Source organism: Delphinus delphis, chromosome 7 (genome assembly GCF_949987515.2).
Source record: "Delphinus delphis chromosome 7, mDelDel1.2, whole genome shotgun sequence".
Lineage (NCBI taxonomy): Eukaryota > Metazoa > Chordata > Mammalia > Artiodactyla > Delphinidae > Delphinus > Delphinus delphis.
This window is the reverse complement of record NC_082689.1, coordinates 106,931,773-106,952,337: the sequence shown is the minus strand read 5'-3', so window position 1 is coordinate 106,952,337 and position 20,565 is coordinate 106,931,773. Positions and strand designations below refer to the sequence as shown.

The window sequence follows — 20,565 nt, the reverse complement described above, 5'->3', positions numbered from 1 at the left end:
AACAGTTCATTAGTCCTTTGCATATACCCTGCTCTTTCCCCCCCCCCCTTTCTCTGTCTTGTTTTGGAAACATCAGACAAGTTTCCCAAAGATCTGATTCAGAAGGCATTTGAGAAAAAGCCATTCTTAAGGTTAAAAAAATTTTTTTTTTCCATGTCATGTTTTTGTACATCAAAAGCTGCTGCCTGTGCCTGGTGACAGTAGCTCATGTGCAGGGTGGGCACCCTATATCTCATCTTTCTCCTTCCTGGGGAATGTCCCCCTCATTAGGTGTTCTGCCTCCAGGGAATGGGCAATGCTTATGCCCTCTTTGTATTCAAATTGCATCCCAGTTATCCTGAAACCTGCACTTTACACTCATGCTCTGATCACCCAAGCATGCAGATAATTCATATTATTTTATTATCATCAATAAGAAAATATACACCGTGTTTTGTACTTTACAATGTATGAAGCACATCCTCTTGCATCATCCCATTTGATCTTTGTCTTAGCCTGATTGAGCTGCTATAACACAATACTGTAGGCTGAGTGACCCAAACAACAGAACTTTATTTTCTCACAGTCCTGGAGGCCAGCAAAACCAAGGTGCCAGCCAATTCAGTCTCTAGTGAGGGCTCTTCTCCTGGTTTGCAGACGACCACCTTCTCACTGTATTTCTACATGGCAGAGATGGAAATACAGAGAGAGACAGAGAGACAGAGAGAGCAAGCTCTGGTGTCTCCTCTTACAATGGCACTAACCCTATCAGATCAGGGTTCCCCCTTATGACCTCATTTAACCTCATTACCTTCTTACTATAAATACAGACACAATAAAGTCAGGGCTTTAACATATGAGTTTGATGAGGACATGATTCAGTCCACAGTAATCGTCAAGAACCTATGAGCACACTACAAAATAAAGGATCTCCCACAACAAGGAGTAGAGAAAGAGAAACGATGACTGACATCCAGTCTTACTCATCATGCCTGCATTTCTCCATTCACGCCCACCCCTCAGCTTGGTGGACTAAGTAAGTGATGATACTGGGAATGTTATTTCCTTCTGCCCGTATCACTGTCCTTCCTCTAGAGGGAAAGGTGACCTCTCAAGGTGTTATAGCCATATTCTTGTGGAGTGGAGGACAGAAGTCCAGCAGGACCTAGTATCCCTGAGCAAGAGATGATTGGAAAGCTCAGAAATGTAGGAAATGAACGAACCTAAACAAAGTCTGGGTGCTAGCAAAAGACATGGGAATTTTAAATTCCAAGCAGCAAAGTGTTGTTTGATATAAGCCCAGAGACAAAAGTGATCAGGGCTTAGTAAGGCCAAGGAGACACGCCTTCTGAGGCATGCTTTTCTCAGGCTGTTTATCAGGATTCTGTGGCTCTGAGGATCTCAAGCATATGCCAGGGTCAGAGAGGGAGTGATGGGGGCAGCGTGAACCTTTGAAGATCTCCGGTGAGAAAACAGCTGTTGAGGATTGTACTTTGAAGACACTCCCTCTCTGGATTCCTCTTCATCCCTGTCTCTCTTGAGTCAGTCTGTTCCTGATGAAGTGACAGGAAGGCGAAGTGTCTGGGTTCATCACTATTTCCTCCAAGGTATGTGCAATCACAAATGCAGACAGTGCATCTTATGAATATATATGGTAAAAAAAAAAAAAAAAAAAAAAGACTGATAAAAAGAAAATGCTGAAGCAAAGTCAGACGTACTATTTGGTGCTGGAAGGCAGCTGAGGAGCCACCGAGGGAAGGTGACCAGGAATCCTGTTTGGATTTTGTACCCAAGTGATTTCACCCTCGATTGATGGTCTTAGAATGATCACAGATTCTAAATTTATTTATTTTTTAATTTCTACCATCAGGGAGCCAAGAAGGACAGATGATAAAAGAGTAGAAAAGGGAATTGATTGGTAAAAAAAAAAAATCATATTTCATATGCAATGGGAATAAAAAGGAGAAAATGAGGAACAATCAAAGCAACAACTTATTTTATTAAAAGATATATAATATCCAGGTAGAGAACACTGACTTATCTTTCAGGGACTAATTCAAGGGTCACTCTCCATTAAGAATTTTCTGACCCTCCCTCCCAGAAAGACTTGCTCACTCTACCTGGAACAGACCTCTATGCTAGTATTGCTGATACATTGTTGCCTTACTTGCTTTTATCTTTGTCACTAGACTAGATTCCTTAAAGGCAGGACAGGATCCAGTCTATCTCTGTCTCTCCCACACATGAAATAGTGCCCGCCACATGGAAGACGCTTTGGGAATATTTGTTAAATAACAAGCATGAAGGAGAGCTGCCCCGTACTGTGGGGAAGGCAGAGCCAACACTCAATAAAATGCTCTGAAAGCTGTGTCTCTTGAACATTCTCATCTCCTTCTCTAGACCATTTTCCTCCTTCAACGGCCCCTTCTCCTCCAATTGCCGTGCCTCTGAGAAGTTGCCTGTGGTCCCAAACCCCAGGTTCTTGAAGCACAATTGCCTTCTCTTTCCTAAGGACTCTCTGACCCCAAAATGTCTCCCTTTCTGCCTTTGTTCTTCCATCTCAGAAATTAAAATCCTTTTCTTCCTTTAGGAAGCACCTGTTTTCATTTGAAAAGACAGCAGTGGCTTAACCTGAATGTCCAATTGGAGAAAATTCAAGAACAATGATCAAGGACAAAGAAGAATTCCAAACCTGCCAGATCAAACCCTGCCGGGGAGAGATTCACAAGCATGGCTTTGCATTCCTTTGCTCTTTCTCCCCCAGCCTGGGCCGCCTTATTAAATATATTTGCAAGCCATGTCTCCATGCCCTGGCTTCTTAACCAAGAGTGCTGAAATTGAAGCCATTTTATGTATGACGTGGCCGTGGGCATTTTCTTCCTCTTGGGGAGAACAAAAAAGGCTCCTTTTAAGAGTAACCCTCTCTTAATTTCCACCGGATTCCCAAAGGTGTCTTAAATCAAAGAAAGGTTAAGAAAGCTGTGCTAACAGAAAACTCTTCCGTCCACATCAGAGAGGTGCGAATCAATCTTATTATAAAATCCCTTCCATTGTTGTCCACCTGAAACTAACACAGCATTGTAAATCAACTATACTCCAATAAAATTTTTTTAAAAATCCCTTCCAGAGACTTTCCCAAGTTAACTCTTTACTGTCTTTTCCCTCCTAACCTTTTTTTTTTCCAATCTGTAAGTATTCTTTACTTCCATTAATATTTTCAGAGGTATATTTTCCACTGAAATGTATCAGAGTTGTGTTAAAAATATTTCTAGTTCCTTACAATTCAGTGTCCCCCATATTTTTCACTGACAATTAGGCCAGTGACCTAATACTATGAATGTATTGGGAACAAGTTGTAAGAATATTACTTCTTTTTTTTTTTCCAGGAGAAATAAGATCATTTTTATTGGTATTATTGCTGTGGGCAAAATGAGGCTAATAATAAAAGTCTGGGCCAGTGACTATTTGGGCTTACTGTTTACAAAGTTGCAGTAATAATAATTGTGTACATATATATAGTATTTTCTAGTAGAAGCAGCACTTTTGCACACATTAACTTATCTTTTTTTTTTTTTTTTTAACTTATCTTTTTTAATAACAGCTTTATGGACTTCCCCGGTGGTGCAGTGGTTGAGAATCCACCTGCCGATGCAGGGGACACGGGTTTGATCCCTGGCCCGGGAAGATCCCACATGCCGCGGAGCAACTAAGCTTGTGTGCCACAACTACTGAGCCTGTGCTCTAGAGCCCGTGAGCCACAACTACTGAGCCTGCGTGCCACAACTACTGAAGCCCGCGTGCCTAGAGCCCGTGCTCCACAATGAGGGAAGCCACTGCAATAAGAAGCCCACACACCGCAACGAAGAGTAGACCCCGCTTGCCGCAACTAGAGAAAGCCCGTGTGCAGCAACGAAGACCCAACACAGCCAAAAATAAATAAATGAATAAATAAAAATTTTAAAAATAACAGCTTTATGAAGGAGACAGGTATTATTCTCTGTGACTAAGTGAAGTCAGACAAAGAAAGACAAATATCATATGATATCACTTATATGTGGAATCTAAAAGAATAATACAAATGAACTTATTTATAAAACAGAAACAGGCTCACAGACTTAGAAAACAAACTTATGGTTACCAAAGGGGAAAGGTCGGGGAGGAGGGATAACTTGGGAGGTTGGGATTAACACACACACCCTACTATATATAAAATAGATAAACAACAAGGACCTACTGTATAGTGCAGGGAACTATACTCAATACTCTGTAGTAACTTATATGGGAAAATAATCTGAAAAAGAACAGATATATGAGTATGTGTAACTAAATCAGTTTGCTGTACACCTGAAACTAACACAACACTGTAAATTAACTATACTCCAACATAAAATAAAAAATTTTAGAAAAGCATACCACTTCTTAACTTCTTATAGAAGCATTTCTAAGTCTGCAAATAAAGCCCTAGCAGAAAGAAATATAAATGTAAGATGACACAGGAAGGGAACAGAGAATCACGAAATCTAAGACATGCCAAGAAACTAAGAGGTTACTTTTCTCTGCCATCCACTGCTGGAATTCTTATTATGGTTTCTCCAACAAATCATCATGCAATTATTATTCAAAGACCTCCAATGACAAAGAATTCACTGTCGCACAAGGCATTTTACTCTACCATTGTAATCTCTGAATTCCTAGGAGATTGATCCTTCAAGTTAGGCAAAATCTCACTTCTAGTTAGATTGCTTGAGAAATCTGGGCAACGGGATCCCCTCATGTATTTAGATTATCTTTCAAAAAGTTTAAGGTAGTGTCTGAGTCTCTCTTTTTCCTGATTGTGTTGAGAGAGCACAGTATCCTGTATCCTGCTTACTTTTGTCAGTCTCCTGATCCTGTGCAGGGGGACTAATGACCAGAGAATCAATGACCCAGAGAATCAATAGAAGAATGAATGAATGAGCACTTGTCTTAGTTGTGTCTCTGTAGGAGAAAGAGATGGCAGGAAAAGTCCAGCATCCTCAATCACTGAGTCCCCCAGCACTACCTACTACAACAAGAGGTCCCTAGAGCAATCGTGGTGGGGCGAGGTGGGCGGGGATAGTGATTCTCTGAGATTGAGTAAGGGGTTGGGGGACACCCCATTACTAACCACGGCTTGGACACCCATTTCCTGTATCTTAGACTGAGCTGCAAGGCCTGTACTTTTATACTAGCCCTGAGATCTAACATTAAACCAAAAAACAAGGCACAAATATCTCCTTGCTTCCTGCATTTAGCCAGGGTTTAAAACATGTAAATGCCTATGGGGTCAGGCAGAGCCTTCAATGAAGTGAGGCATTAGAGTATAAGAAAATAAAGGTTAAGGCAGAATTCAAGAATGCCTTCCCGACCAGCAAGGACCTGCTGTATAGCACTGGGAACTATATTCAATATTTTGTAATAGCCTATAAGGGAAAAGAATCTGAAAAAAAAAAGATATATATGTATGTATAACTGAATCACTTTACTGGACACCTGAAACTAACAAAACATTGTAAATCAACTCTACTTCAATTAAAAAAAGAGAGAAGAATGCCTTCCCAATTAAAGTTATTTAAAATATGCTGTCTTTCAAAAAATAACACTCTTAGCTTACCTCATATGGTCAAGAATACCTACTAGACGTGGGGAGGGAAGACTGAATCTCAGCTCTCTCCTTACTTGCTGTGGGATTTTAAGCAAGTTATTTAATGTCTGTCTATATGCCTTAGATTCTACAACTCTAAGATACTGATTCTGTTAATACCAGTAATCACACAGGATTATTGTGAGGCTTAAGTCCTCTGTACTAATGAGAATAGTGCCCAGCATAGAGTTCAATATCTCTATTATAATAGACTATACGGAGTAATATATATGTAATGTGATATAGTTATTTTTGTTACACAGTCTGTAACCATAAGCATGATCCTGCAGAACCACCCCAAAAGGTGCTTTCGGGGAAATCGGGCATCTCAGTGCTGTGTAACCATCTGACTATAGTCCAGTCCCAACAGAGCAGGATGATCTAGTTTAGAGGAAAGATTGTTGGGCTGACTACCTAGAGACTTGGCATCTGGCCCTAGCTGTGTCATGAATTAGCTGGCTGGCCTAGGTTAATCCGTTAATCCATGCTCACTCTCCTCAGCCAGCCTTATTGACCTTACAGAGACATTTTAGGGGCAAGAGTTAAAAACTGACATGTTTCTATAATGGTTCTAATCATACAGAGCTCTGCTGATAAATAAGAGGTCTAGTAACCCATAAGGTTTTCCTTTGCTCTTGCAGAGTCTTTCAAGACCAGACAGTCTTGGATGACCATTCATTATCCTAGTTTCTTTATCTCCTTTTTTTCTTCCCTTCCATGTTGCTTTCAGGATGAATGAGTCCTTTAGAGTTAGCCATTGTTATTATTATTGTAAATCAGGCCCGATTCAACCCACAGGTCCACCAGTTTTGAACCTTGCTTGAGGCCCACATATCATTCTTCATTATCTAGTTCATACCTAGTTGGAAAACAAGATGACACAAGGAAGAACAAACCCAAGTAAAAGTAGAGCAAGAGAGATTTCTAAAGTTTCCACATAAGGTCTAGAGAGGGCACAGTGTGTGCTGTGTATCCCCAGCTTCCTGTATGCTCCCCGCCAGTGCCACAGTCCATCCTTGTGGTGGATGGTTCAAAAGCCCAAACTCATCTCATTATATAGCAAGTTACAAGAGGGGAAAAGAAATTCTCAATCATAGGAAAGTGTTCTTTGAGACCATACTACAGGGATGTCCACATCTGCCCTCTTCGCCTGTTCCAACTGTTCTCCAGGAGTTTGACCTGAGTGTCCTTGGTCGTGACTACATAAACTGTCCTCAACATTGCAGGGTAGAATTAAGTAGTGTGAAGAGCAAACCTGGCTTCCGCTAACAGCCATCAAAACTGATGTCCTTCAACGGTCCTTGTACTCATTGGGTTCTAGCCCCTTTATCATTCTAATCTTCACATATTTCCTTTTGTCCACATTCTTTCCAAAATCTGATTCTCAGCACCCAGCCCCATACTTCACAAGGTTATGACTCACACATACTACTTCTCTCTAAGACCTAGGCATTCAGCTTTTATTAATACAGCATGCATTTATGCCAGTTGTTTTAACAGTCCTCAGTAAAGGATCCTGCAGCAAAGACGACAGGATGTATGTGACGAGTGTCGTTCTGAAATTCAGATACGCTGATGATCTGCTCCTTTACACTTAATGGATTGCAGCACAGAATAAATAATAAAGAATGACTGCTACACAGTTGAAGCAAATTAAAGTCAATGTATTCGAGACTTCAGCAGTGAATTGACACGGCTCCTGAATACCAATTGCAACTCATAAAGGAAAAGCACAATCAAAGGTTGGACTGGAGATCTGGAAAGACACTGCCCAGGTGGGACCATATTCAATTGAAATTATGCAGAGTTCTGGAGGGTATGTACTGACCCTCCAGCACAGAATAACACTCCATCAGGCTTCATGCCAACAGAACTCACCATTCTTGCAGAGCAGGACAGCCAGGTAGCCCTGAGAAGAAGAGTTGATACAGAGCAGGAGGCTGGGTGCCTGGGCTGTCACAAAGCTCAATGCAATGTTTTCTTTGGATGGGGCTGCATCTGCATAAATCGCTGAGGAAGACAGGCTTATATTCTTGGTCACCGGGTAGGGTTCTTGAAACATGTAAGTCACTGAAGTGCCAGCCTCAAAGACAGCAGAAACCTCTGCAAAATATCAGAGGGGAAAGCACACATTAAAACGTTTGGTCGAGTATGCAGGAGAGCCATCATTGCTTGTTTATTGTTTCCTATGCATCGGTCACTGTGTGAGAGTTTTTATATGAATTATAGAATATGCTTCCCACAATAATTTTGAAGTGGCAGAAATCACCATTTCTATTTACAGATGAAAAACATGAGGCTTGCCGGGGTTAAGCACCTTGAACAAGGTTGTGTGGCTAGAAGAGAGAGCTCAGATGTGCACTGTGAAATGTAGGACCAGTTTCATGTATGTCTGCGGAACAACTACCACGTGCCCGGCTGATTTCTCAAGAAGCAAAGAGGAGATGTCCCGGCCTCCTGCATAGTCGAGAGAAATTGCACCAGGATTATCTTACTTTCAAAACTGAAATCCTAACAATTCTGGTTTATGTTTTTCTAGTGGGTCAGGAGGGTGTTGAGTGGGCTCAAAACTACTGAGAGTAGTACATTGGGAAAGAAAGTAATTCTCTATGGTGTTGGGAAAGTGTGAGGACCCGTGGAAATGGAGGAGAGAAAATCTGTGGAAAGAGTAGGAAAGGCATAGGTATCCAATTCCTGGACTCAATTATTTAATTTTAATTTATTTTTTTATTTGAAGGATAGTTGATTTACAGTATTTTGTTAGTTTCAGGTATACAGCACAGTGATTCAATTTTACATAATATGTATCTATTCTTTTTCAGATTCTTTTCCCTTATAGGTTATTACAAAATATTGAGTATAGTTCCCTGTGCTATACAGTAGGTCCTTGCTGGTTATCTCTTTTATATATAGTAGTGTGTTTAGGTTAACCCCCAAATCCTAATTTATCTCTCCCCCCTTTCCCCTTTGGACTCAATGATTTTAAATACCTAGGGAATTGGTTTTCAGTTCCATAAAAGAGCAAAGACTTTGGCAAATAGGCATGCCCATGGGAAACAATTCCTACAGCACAACATAGAGGATACAGATCTGCCATCACCATTGGGAAGGGAAGCCTCTACAGACTGATGACATTCAATCTGCAGGAGCAGGAATCACCCAATCCTCCCTGTATAATGTCTTCACTCCAATTGCTATCATTTTTGTTCGGTGGAATCAGCAAGGATCCAATTTCACCACTGGATCTGAAGCCTCCTTTGATTTCATACTAGCTGTGTGGTTCCAGGCAAGTTAGTCAAACCCATGGAGATGGTTTTCTCATCCGGCAAATGGGAAACATAACACCTCCCTCAACAATATTTCTGGGCGGATAAACAAGAGGATATGTTAAAAGCTCTTAAGAGAGTTACCACGGTAGTTTAAACTCACAGACTCTCCATATTAGAAGAGAATTCAACCTCAACCCATACTAATGCCCATCATAAAATATATCTGTTTAATGACTGCACATGCATCCAAGTGCTGGCATATTTTCTTCTTTGAATCAGGGCTGCTCTTAAGTTTACTTTCAATTTTATCTCTACACAGTATCAGGGTATGGAGCAAAGGTTCCTCGGTAGAACAACAGAGCTTGGATCTGAAACAAACCTCTGCTATGAAAACAGCACATTAGACATGAATCTATTTTTTTTTCTTTTTTTTTAATTGAAGTATAGTTGACTTACAGTGTTGTATTGGTTTCAGGTGTACAGCAATGTGATTCAGTTAGACATACATATATATTTATTTTTTTCAGATTCTTTTCCCTTATTACAAAATATTGAGTATAGTTCCTTGTGCTATACAATAGGTCTTTGTTGGTTAAAAAACACATGAATCTATATTGGCATAATTAATTTCTTTTCTTTCTGAAAGATTGAGTATCCGTGATTCCCCATGAAGTTCTCTGATTGAGTTGGTGCCACCTAGAACATGATCAAACCTGGCTTTTGCTTCCTAATTCCATTGCAAATTTGTTCTACCTTTGTGAAAATTCTGTAACAGTCTGTCACAGTGCCAAAAAAATTAAAGTTGCATATTTATGCATATTGCTTAGCAGACTGGGAATACCGGTTCCTTTTCACTAAAGATTCAGAGAAAGGGTTCTGCATTTTGCATGCAGGTTAGAAAATCATTGGTCCTCCTGATTACTGAGATCTGTGCAGAAACTGGCAACAGGAGGGTTCTAGGTGATCATCAGCTGGATTCAAGCACTCTTCTCAAGTGAATTTCCTTGGGGACATTTGGTCTGCGTTTTGAGCTACTAACTCCTAGTTAACAGAGTAATGGCTTTTATGGGATGTTCGTGTGCGTATTCAAATGTAAGTATAATTCAGATCATTCTGTCATGAGTAGTATATTAGATACAGGCATTCATACTACATTTTTTCCTTATACTTAAGATAGGAAATTAAAATGAAAAGCATTTTTTTTTTTTTTTACAGTATGCGGGCCTCTCACTGTTGTGGCCTCTCCCATTGCGGGGCACATGGCTCACGGGCCCAGCTGTTCCACGGCATGTGGGATCTTCTCGGACTGGGGCATGAACTCATGTCCCCTGCATCGGCAGGCGGACTCTCAACCACTGCGCCACCAAGGAAGAGCTGAAAAGCAGTTTTTAAACTAGAACTGTCCTACCAAATTCTGTCTTCCCTCCTCCCCAGCCCCAGTTGTATTTTTATTTATTTAGATATTGTGAAGTTCAACCTAAAACTAAATTCAGCAAAACACCTGGATTTGATTATTCTCTCAGTTTCTTTTCTTTTATAATCTAAGAGTTTGAGCTCTCTGATCATATTTAAGCTCTCTGATTGATTTATCTGAACATCTGAAACCACTGGGCAAAATGAAAGAAAAATCTTCACTTGAAGGTGATTATTACCAATGACCATCATGCTACTCTAGGGCCATGATAACCAATATTAGCAACATCGGTTGAGTACCTACCTGGTGGAAGAAACTGCTGATTAGATTCTGAGAAGACAGAACACACATGAAAAGAAATAAGACCAATGGAAGGTGGCCTTGAATGTGATGTGCGAATGACGGAGACATTGAGTCCCAGAGTTGAATGCCTCTGTGGGCGGGAGCAGCGTGAGAAGACCTGAAAGAGGAGCTTGGTATTGACTAGGCCTTAAAGTGTGAAATGAACTCAGAGCAGATGCTAGGAGTCAGGGTGGTGCTGGAGAGGTTGTGTATCTCCAAGGCAGCCTTGGAGTCAGATTGACATGGGCCTGGACCCTATCTGTGCGCTCCTCCTGCTTTCTCATGAGATCCCGTCACTGATGGCTATTCATACACAAACAGGGATGAATTCAATCTCGTGGCAGGCAGACGGGTTGGAAGAGAGGATGTAAAGGGACAGCATGTAGTAGGAACTCAATAAACAACAGCTGGTCTTAAAAATAGTAATAGAAATAGATTTAGAATTAGAATAAGTATAAAGACCAGGCCTTAATGAATAGTCTAGCGTTTCCATAGAAATCAGTCAGGCTGTAAGTAATTTAGAATAACTTCAAACAAACTGAAAATAAATGAAAGAAATAGGAATTTGAATGCTGAGTGGATATTTCATATTATTAAAAAGTTAATAAAATTTTCTTACTATAACAGTCCTGTGGATACATATTTTTATGTCATCTTTTAACAATACATACTGCAGTATTTATAGAACTGATGTGATATCTAGAATTTGCTTCAAAATAATAAAATTCCCTGGTGGTCCAGTGATTAAGAATCCACCTTCCAATGCAGGGGATGTGGGTTCGATCCCTGGTTGGGGAACTAAGATTCCACATGCTGCGGGGCAAGTAACTACTGAGCCCACACACTCTGGAGCCCGCATGCCACAGCTAGAGAGAAGCCTGCGCACCACAATGAAGAGCCCACATGCTGCAACTAAGACCCAACACAGCCAAATAAATAAATAAATAAATAAAGTAATAATAGGAGGAGGGATGTTAGGCTGTAGACGAAATAAAAATGATCATGAGTTAATAGTTGTTGAAGCTAAATAATGGATGCATGGGGGTTCTGAAACCCTTCTACTATAGTGCATAATTGAATTTTTCTGTAATAAAAATTTAAAAAAAATAATATAAGTTGGCAGGAAGGTATATATTATAGAATTTTTTCAACAGGTTTTTGGCAATTGCTAAATTACCCAAATATGTATACTATGTTTTCACTGAAATTCCATTATTAAGGGAATAATCAATAATTGTGTTTATCACAGCATTATTTATGTGCAAAATTTGGGGCAATCTAAAATTCCAAAGCAATAGTAAGAGCATTTACTGAGACTTTATAGGCCAGGCATTATCTCAATTGCTATGTGAAATGCTCACTAAATTTCCATCAGAATCTTTCATGAAGAATTCCTGAATTTTCCACATTTTACAGACGAGAAAACCAAGGAATCGTGAGGTTGAATTACATAACCAGTGTCACACAGTGTAGACTGTAGATGAGCCAGAATTTGAACACAGGCAGGACTGGTACCAGAGTTCTACTACTGCTACACTAAAATGCTCTGTGATATAATATGTCAAATACACAGAAGCAATTCCACCAGATGGAATATATTGCAATCATTAAAATTGATGAATTATATAGGAATGGCTATGAAATGAAATAAAGAAAATTCAGAATATAAAATGGAATGGACAGGATTATCTCAGCTACACTAAATGCAAAGAAAAGAGCTACAAGAATATCAGATCTCCTTTTTAATGGTTGTCTTTGAATGATTAGCTTGGTTTTTATTTTTCTAGATTTCCAGATGTATTTTCAAATAGAATTCCAAATATATTACCTAGAGTTTTTAATTCAAAAAATTTAAATGACCGTCATACCTAGACACTTCAGATAGTGGTTGGGGTAGAGGTGGGCTACAGACAAGTGCACAGATGGTATTAGAACAACTGGATAGTCACAAGCAAAAGAATAAAGTAGGACCCCTACCTTACACCATATACAGAAATTAACTCAAAACTTATCAAAGACTAAATGTGAGACCTAAAACTACAAAACACTTAGAAGAAAACATAGACATAAATCTTCATGACATTGGATTAGTCAATGGTTTCATAGATATAACACCAAAACACCACCACCAACAACAAAAAATAGATAAATTGGACTTATAAAGATTTTGTGCTTCAAAAGATGTTGTCAAGCAAGTGAAAAGGGGAGAAACATTTTGCAAATCATATATCTATTATGAGAGTTATGTTCAGCATATAAAAAAATTCTACAACCAAACAGTAAAAAGAAAAATAACCCAGTTTAAAAATGGGCTATAGGTTTGAATAGACATGCAAAGAAGATGCACACTTGGCCAATAAGTACATGAAACAGTGTTTGACATTATCAGTCATTAAAAATTGCAAGCCAAAATTACAATGTGATATTCTTTCACACATTCACAGCAGAATGTGTCTTATGGAAAAGATAGTAACAAGTGTTGGTGAAGATGTGGAGAAATTGGAGTGCTCATGCATGGCTGGTAAGAATGTAACATGGAGAGGTTACTTTGAAAACAGTTTGGCAGTTCCTCAAAAAGTTAGACAACATGTAATTACTATACGACTCAGCAATCCCATCTGTAGGTATATACCCAAGGGAACATAAAACATACGTTGATACAAAAAATGTACATGAGTGTGAATAGCAGCATTATTCATAATAGCCAAAATAAATGGAAACATCCCATGTCCATCGCCTAATGAATGGATAAACAAAATGTGGCACATCCACACAATAGAATACTCTTTTGGAACTAAAAGGAAGTAAAGCATTGAAAAATCCACAGCATAGATGAACATTGAAAACATTATGCTAAGTGAAAGAAACCAGACACAAAAAGGCCACTTATTGTATGATTCTATATATTTTTTGAAATATCCAGAATAGGCAATTCCTAGTGACAGAAAGTTAGATGAATGGTTTCCAGGGACTGGGAGAAAGGTGAATAGCTCCTAAGGGGTATGAGATTCCTTTTAGAGATGATGAAAACATTCTAATATTATGGAGTGGTGATGGTCATGCAACTTTGTGAATATAGTAAAAACTCCTGAATTGTACTGTTGAAAAGGGTGAATTTGGGGTATGTAAATTACATCCAAAAATAAAAAAAGAGAAACACATACATAAAACAATAACAAAAAACCCCCTACATATTTGAATCCTATTAACACATTCCTGTACAGGATGAAATTAGGGTCAAAAACAGGAAAAAGGAATCAAAAAATGATGAACCTCCAGCTCTGACATTTATCAGCAATCACTAAACCAGGGTGATGGTCAGTATTTTTACATGTTAATTACAAATATTGCTTCTTCCCTCCTAGCTTGGGGATAAGGAATAAATGTTGCAGTCAATAACTGCTAGCTAGTTTGTGATTACCATTCCTTTGTATAACACTCAGAAACAGAAAATGGGTCAATAGACAGTGGTTCTAGCCCAGTCATTGGTCATGGACAAATGTCCTTAATTCTACACCAGATATTTCCAGGATTGGCATCCCCTAAAATATACATGCCATGGAAAGTTAACATAAAAAGCTCCCCTAACAGAGAACAGCTTTATCCAGGACAATCTTGGAGCTAAGGGTTCCCATTTGAGTCCCAAGCCACACTTCTCAGAGACAACTGGCATTGCTCAAAGATGCATTTAAAAGGTTCATCTCACATACTTTGCAACTGCTGAATATAAAGGGAATGATGTCCTTAGATTTATGATATGGGGGAAAAGTTCACAGTGAAATATGAAGGAAACTGAAAAGGCTAAGCAAATATCTGTCAAACTAAAACATGGGGAGAGAGCACAGCAGACATTTCAAGAAATACAGTCAAAAGATGCAGTGGCATGGGCAGAAGATAATGAATAGGAATTGTTTCAGAGAAAGGAACCAATGGGAAATTAGGCTAAATTTAGAGCAAGATGATCTATGAGATGTTTGAATAATGTCTCTGGAGAAATACAGAGAGGTCTACTGTTTTTCTTTATTTTTTTCCCAAATAGACACTGGGTATAGATCTTGTAAAATAATGCTAGTATATTTTAGGGACTGGGTTTGGTGGTGTTTATTCTGCATTTGCTTCTTCTACCCTGTGGGGCCAGTCTAAGGGTGGCATTCAAAATTTCAGAGGAGGGCTTCCCTGGTGGCGCAGTGGTTGAGAGTACGCCTGCCCATGCAGGGGACACGGATTCGTGCCCCGGCCCCGGAAGATCCCACATGCCGCGGAGCGGCTGGGCCCGGGAGCCATGGCCGCTGATGCCTGCGCGTCTGGAGCCTGTGCTCCGCAACGAGAGAGGCCACAACAGTGAGAGGTCCGCGTACCGCAAAAAAAAAAAAAAAAATTCAGGGGAAGTTATTCCAGAGACTTCCACCAGTGTGAAAATGCAGGAGCACTTTGTTTTAGAGAGCCTACTGGGGTGGGATCTCTTTTATTTCGAACTCCTATGTAGGACCGACACTCTGTTGGCCCTGTAATTTCTACCATTAATTTTCTCCTGAGGAGCTCAATGCTTCCCAGCAATAACAAGCAAGTAATTCAAACTAATTGGGGAGGAGGCCAATGTCAATGAATGAAGAGCTTAAATTATAGTCCTTCAAAGAGAACACTGGGTGCTTTTTCCCCTGCTGTCTTTAAGTTCCAAGAGTAAGTTGAACTAAAATAAAGCATTGTTTGTTAAGGGTGTGCTTGAAAAATGTGTTTTAATGAACTGACAAGAATTATTTGTAATTGCCATCATTGTCTGTATGTAAACGGTGTTTCAAAGTGATTAAAACATTTTATTTTAATAGTTTAAATGCTTCTCTTGAAATATTGTTTACATTCTTGGTCAACAAACTTTTTTTCCATCAATAAAGTAAACTTTAAAAGATTCTGCGAAGATTGATAGTAGACCAAATCTTTTGTCCTTCTAGTTGAAAAATACTAAGTATGGATACTGAATAATGAGTTTTTACAGTTTGTAGTTATTTTTAATTGATCCAGAGAATGTACACCATAACCATCATTCCTTGTTTAAGGTGTATATCCAACATATTTAGCTTTTATCAATGACATGAATTCATAAGATTAGGAGGGTGTGTGGAAAGGCACTGGGGCAGGGAATTTTTTTTTTTTTTTGGCCGCAGGGCACAGCATGTGGGATCTTAGTTCCCCGACCAGGGATGGAATGTGTGCCCCCTGCGTTGGAAGTGTGGAGTCCTAACCACTGGACGACCAGGGAAGTCCCTGGGGCAGGGATTTTGACTCCTGTGCTCTATTCTCAGCCCCCTGAGGAATTAAGGTGAATCTTCGGGCAAGACGTCTAAAGCCTCAGACCCCACTCATGTCATCTGCAGAACAGGGAGATTTTACTAAATACAACTCACCTATACTCTCCGTATTATAAAATTATTTACAATGGCTTCAGGGTCTCTAAGGGTTTTCCAAGGCTAGATTCTATAATTCTTTGATTACATTTGTGGATGGAGAAATTGGAAATGGAAAGGTTAGTACAACAGAAATGACAGTCCATCTCTCCCGGGGCTCAACTGGTTCTAGGTCACGTCAAGTGTGTTTTCCTGTTCCTATCCATTCAGTTCAACTGGACTGCCAGTATCAATGCACAAGAAGAATGAGTATATGTAATTATGTTAAGGAGCTATGCAGAGTCTCTAAAGAGAGGGAAACTGAGGAAGAGTAAATGATTGTATGAGGACTGTCTAGGGCATGGGTTTCCTATGATTTCACTACAACCTGTAGGCACTAAAACACAGCACATGGGGAAACATAAGTTTCTATTGTACCTTTTCTGCAGAAGGGCCCTTCGTACGGTGAATTGGTGCAGTCGCAGAAGTATCCACTGGGCTTCTCCACACATTTGCCTCCGTTGTGGCAGATGCGGCCGTAACTGCTGCAATGGCCCGGGCATCCGGGCCGGACTCCAGACGTGACCTTTGCCCTCTCCTCCAGGTCCAGTTTCTGCCCATTCAAGTGTAAGGAGCGTATGCATCCTAGGAAGCCTTTCTGTCTTGATGATGTTCCCCCTGTGCAGTGAAAAATAAAAGGAAAAAAATATATAAGGTACAGGGTTCACATTTTTGAGGTTTAATATCAGCAGTGGTGATAGTTAATTATTGTGCTGTTGGCATCCTGTGTTGGGCTTTTCTATTAGTTTCCGGTGAGAATTAGGAATTCAAAGAATCTGGGGAAAAGGCATGTGTTTCCTGGCTGGAAAATGAACTCCCCCACTCAAAAAATAAATAAATAAAAGACTGTGATTCATGTGGAATCCTGTACTTGACATGTTTAAGATACAAAACTTCAGATGGACCCATTCCTTGCAAATAAAATAAAATGTGCTCTTTGTCTATAGCAGACATTTATCTGAAGGTGAATGCACAGAGTGGGATTGTCCCTCTGGTGAAGTTAGAAGCAAGGTAGGTTAGGTGCACTGAGTTAGAAAAGGCAATGAGTGTTGTAAAGCTTATGCAGCAGAGTGTCATGTACTATGAAGAGGTGTATGTTAGGACCGGACAGACGTGGTGTCAAACTCCATGCCAGTAGCCCATTAGACATAATGACCACTGGATCCCCTAAGCCTCAGCTCCTTGATCTGTAAAATAAGAATCAGTCTATTTCATGTGTTCATGGTAAGGCTTAGTAATCACTGGTCTTCACTATCCCTTCTCTTGAGCCCTCAAAATGGCTAGAACTAGTAGGTTGTATACATATACATACTATTGATTACCCCCAAATTATTATTTAGAAAATAAATTTTTCCTTCTGGAATACAGAATAGAATTGCAACCCAAATTTCTGCTGAGGGTATATCTTGAAGGTTTCAGCGAGATTCATAATGCTTGTTGCAAATTATTTAAGAACAGAGGAGATTCAAAGTGACAGAGTGTTTTGTTACTGTTGGAAACCTAGAATCCTACCAACCTAAATCAAAGGATATTAGAAAAATGTGTAAGGAGAGACAACACACCAAGAAATAAGCCAAATTCCAACACTATATTGATTTGGTGTTGGGAATTCTGGGAGCTCCCAGAGAAGACACAGGGCCAGCCTGCCCTTACAAAACACAAATTCTAATTGAAATAAAATGCTTTGGCCTCAAGTCCATTCAAGTGGATAAATGGAGGACACACTCAAGTCTTCAAGGTCTACAGAGTGTCCTAATGGAAAGGAGATGGTGTTAGAAAACAAGGGCAGTCAATATTATGTGTGTTTCGTGTTTGGTAGTTGAAATAATTGTTGCTTTTGTTGTGGTCATCCATTTACAATGCTTGGTGTCAGTTGATTTATCTCTTGTAAAAATAAAATACAGTGTGTGTGTGTGTGTGTGTGTGTGTGTGTGTGTGTGTGTAAAATAAATAAATAAATAAAAATAATAAAAAAAGAAAACAAGGGCAGTACTGATGTGTCATTTGTTTACTGTACATATCTCTCATTTCTGAGCCTCATTTACGTGTAATCCCTCATGCTACAATTTTATTAAAACTTGGTCTTGCAGATGACCAGATAAAAATATATTCCCATCAACGTGGATACACATATGAATTCCAAATGTATTATCTCTGACCTGGAATATCATGTTAAGCAAAAAACAAAGCTGTAAGTTAAATAAATGAAACTGTAATGCAAAAAAAAAAAAATAATAATTCTGGCATGTCAGCCTGGCAGGGTGGACAAGATAATAATTAGCAATAGGGTTGGAAGTAAGGAGAATTCTGTCTTTTCTGAATCACCACAGGTTATCAGACCCATAAATATATGTATGGTAGTCATTGGCTTCCTCTAAAAGACTGAAACAAAATGTTTTTAAAGAATTAATCTAGTCTCTTATTCTGAAGGCGTGATAAAACTCCACTCTATTTTCAGTTCTGATAAGTGACACTCAAGCAAGCCAGAAGGTCAAACCCACATTGCTTTCTCCTGTCTGCCTCAATTTTAATGAGTAAATCTTCTTTTAACTACAAGATAAATCAATTATAAATACAAGCAGATCGTAGGGAAAGGTTCATTATTTCTTTCCTAGAGATGGTGTAGAATAAAGAGAGGAGGATTTATGTAGTCAAATGTTTTGTTTTATTTTCCCCTTTATTTTGTAGTCACTCCCTGTGGTGGATTAGAATAACTCTTCATAAATCTTGTTAGTGGCATTTTTCTTCTAAGCGGAGGTGGAGAATGCAAGATCTATTGCACATCTGCTTGCATGTGACTTAGTCAACACGTTTATAAACAGAGAAGTAGCTGGGGTGGTTTTTCTGGCAGAAATACACTCCTTGATGTCTGAGACATAAAGAGTATGGTGAGAATGACCCCAAACAAGGGGATCCTTTCAATCCTAGATTCTGATAAAACACGACACAAAGAACATGAACCAAATTGCGCAGTGAACTAAATTTCCATTTCAGCCTGACTGCTTTTTATTCTTTTTATTCTTTAGAGGTTAGGCTCTCCTTTCTTCATGGAGAGGTAATATTGTAGACCAAGAATAGAATGCTTCTAGAAAGATGCTTCCCACCCACACACCCAATCGGTGGTTAGCACTCTCCATTTTCTGACGTTACCTACTATGTGCTGTGTTGATGGAGGTGAGAATCTTCCCTGAAACTTGAATACTGTACAGAAAGGCAGCCCCAATCTTCCCTCCCCTTTCTCACTCACAGCCCTTTGCCCCCAACTCTGTCCTGTGGATATGCCCTCCCAGGTATCTCTGAATCGATCTGCTTCTTCCCACACCAAGAGCCATGTCTTGAATCCCTCTCACACTCACTTGAATCCCTTAAACTGAAACAGGCTGGGACCTGGGACCTGGGACCCTTTGCTGCAGTACTTGCACCTGGACAAACATCTCCTCAAGCAACAGATGCAAAGAAACTATGAGGGACTAAAAATAAATGCGTGCATGTGCAGCTGGGGCAAATTCTGGACAAGAAGATACAAAAATACCAAAAAGCCCAACCCCCACTTCTGAACAGCTGGGAGCCAAAGCAGGGCACTGCGTGTGCCCCCTGCATACAGCACCACTGAAGGGTGGGCAAACCGCCTGAGTCTCAGTAAAGCCTTGCCTGAATTTCTTGTGTGGCCTCTATAGTCAATTTCTGTTGATTGGTGTAGGCCAAGAACCCTGGTCAGTATCAGCACCACCTTCTAACGGATCTTACCACCCTCAGCTTTGACTCCTTCCACAGACTCACCACTTAGCAATCAGAGAGACCAACGAGATGTGAACATTTGATCCTGCTAGTCCTGTTTAATGCCCTTCAGACACTAGTCATCATCCTGAGGTTCAGGCTCAAATCCTTAGCCTAGATGGTACTGCATAGATCTGGCCTCTGCTTACCTCTTCATCCCCTCCTCCTGCACTCCCTGCCCTGAATTCAGTGCACCAGGCTTTCTGAACTACAGTGTCTCCCCACTGACCATGGTCTTTCTCAGCTTCGGACCTCCTCCTGTCCTGTGTATTTTTTTCTTTCTTTTTTTTTTTTTTTTTTTTTTTGGTGGTACACGGGCCTCTCACTGTTGTAGCCTCTCCCGTTGCGGAGCACAGGCTCCGGACGCGCAGGCTCAGTGGCCATGGCTCACGGGCCCAGCCGCTCCGCGGCACGTGGGATCTTCCCGGACTGGGGCACGACCCCGTGTCCCCTGCATCGGCAGGCTGACTCTCAACCACCGCGCCACCAGGGAAGCCCTGTCCTGTGTATTTATGTGGTGTATTACACACATCTTTCCCCTTACTCTCCACTGCTCACTCTAGTCCATCCCTGCAATCACAAACACACACACTGGCACACACATGCGTCCCTTCATCAATATTTCTGCCTACCCAGGATTTATTTTAGTTAGTTGCCAATGTTTTTAAAACACGAACTACT

General features: G+C 40.1%; 1 protein-coding gene across 3 annotated transcripts in view; it reads right to left on the bottom strand.

Moving 5' to 3' along the window:
* CNTNAP5 (contactin associated protein family member 5) overlaps positions 1–20,565 on the bottom strand; it is an 866,498-nt gene that overhangs the window by 94,306 nt on the left and 751,627 nt on the right. For all 3 annotated transcript variants that reach the window (XM_060016951.1, XM_060016952.1, XM_060016953.1), the window contains 2 exons: positions 16,486–16,725; positions 7,520–7,744 (listed from right to left, as the gene is read on the bottom strand). In XM_060016951.1, the coding sequence (XP_059872934.1) occupies positions 7,520–7,744; positions 16,486–16,725 (465 nt within the window). The remainder of the gene's footprint in view (positions 1–7,519; positions 7,745–16,485; positions 16,726–20,565) is intronic.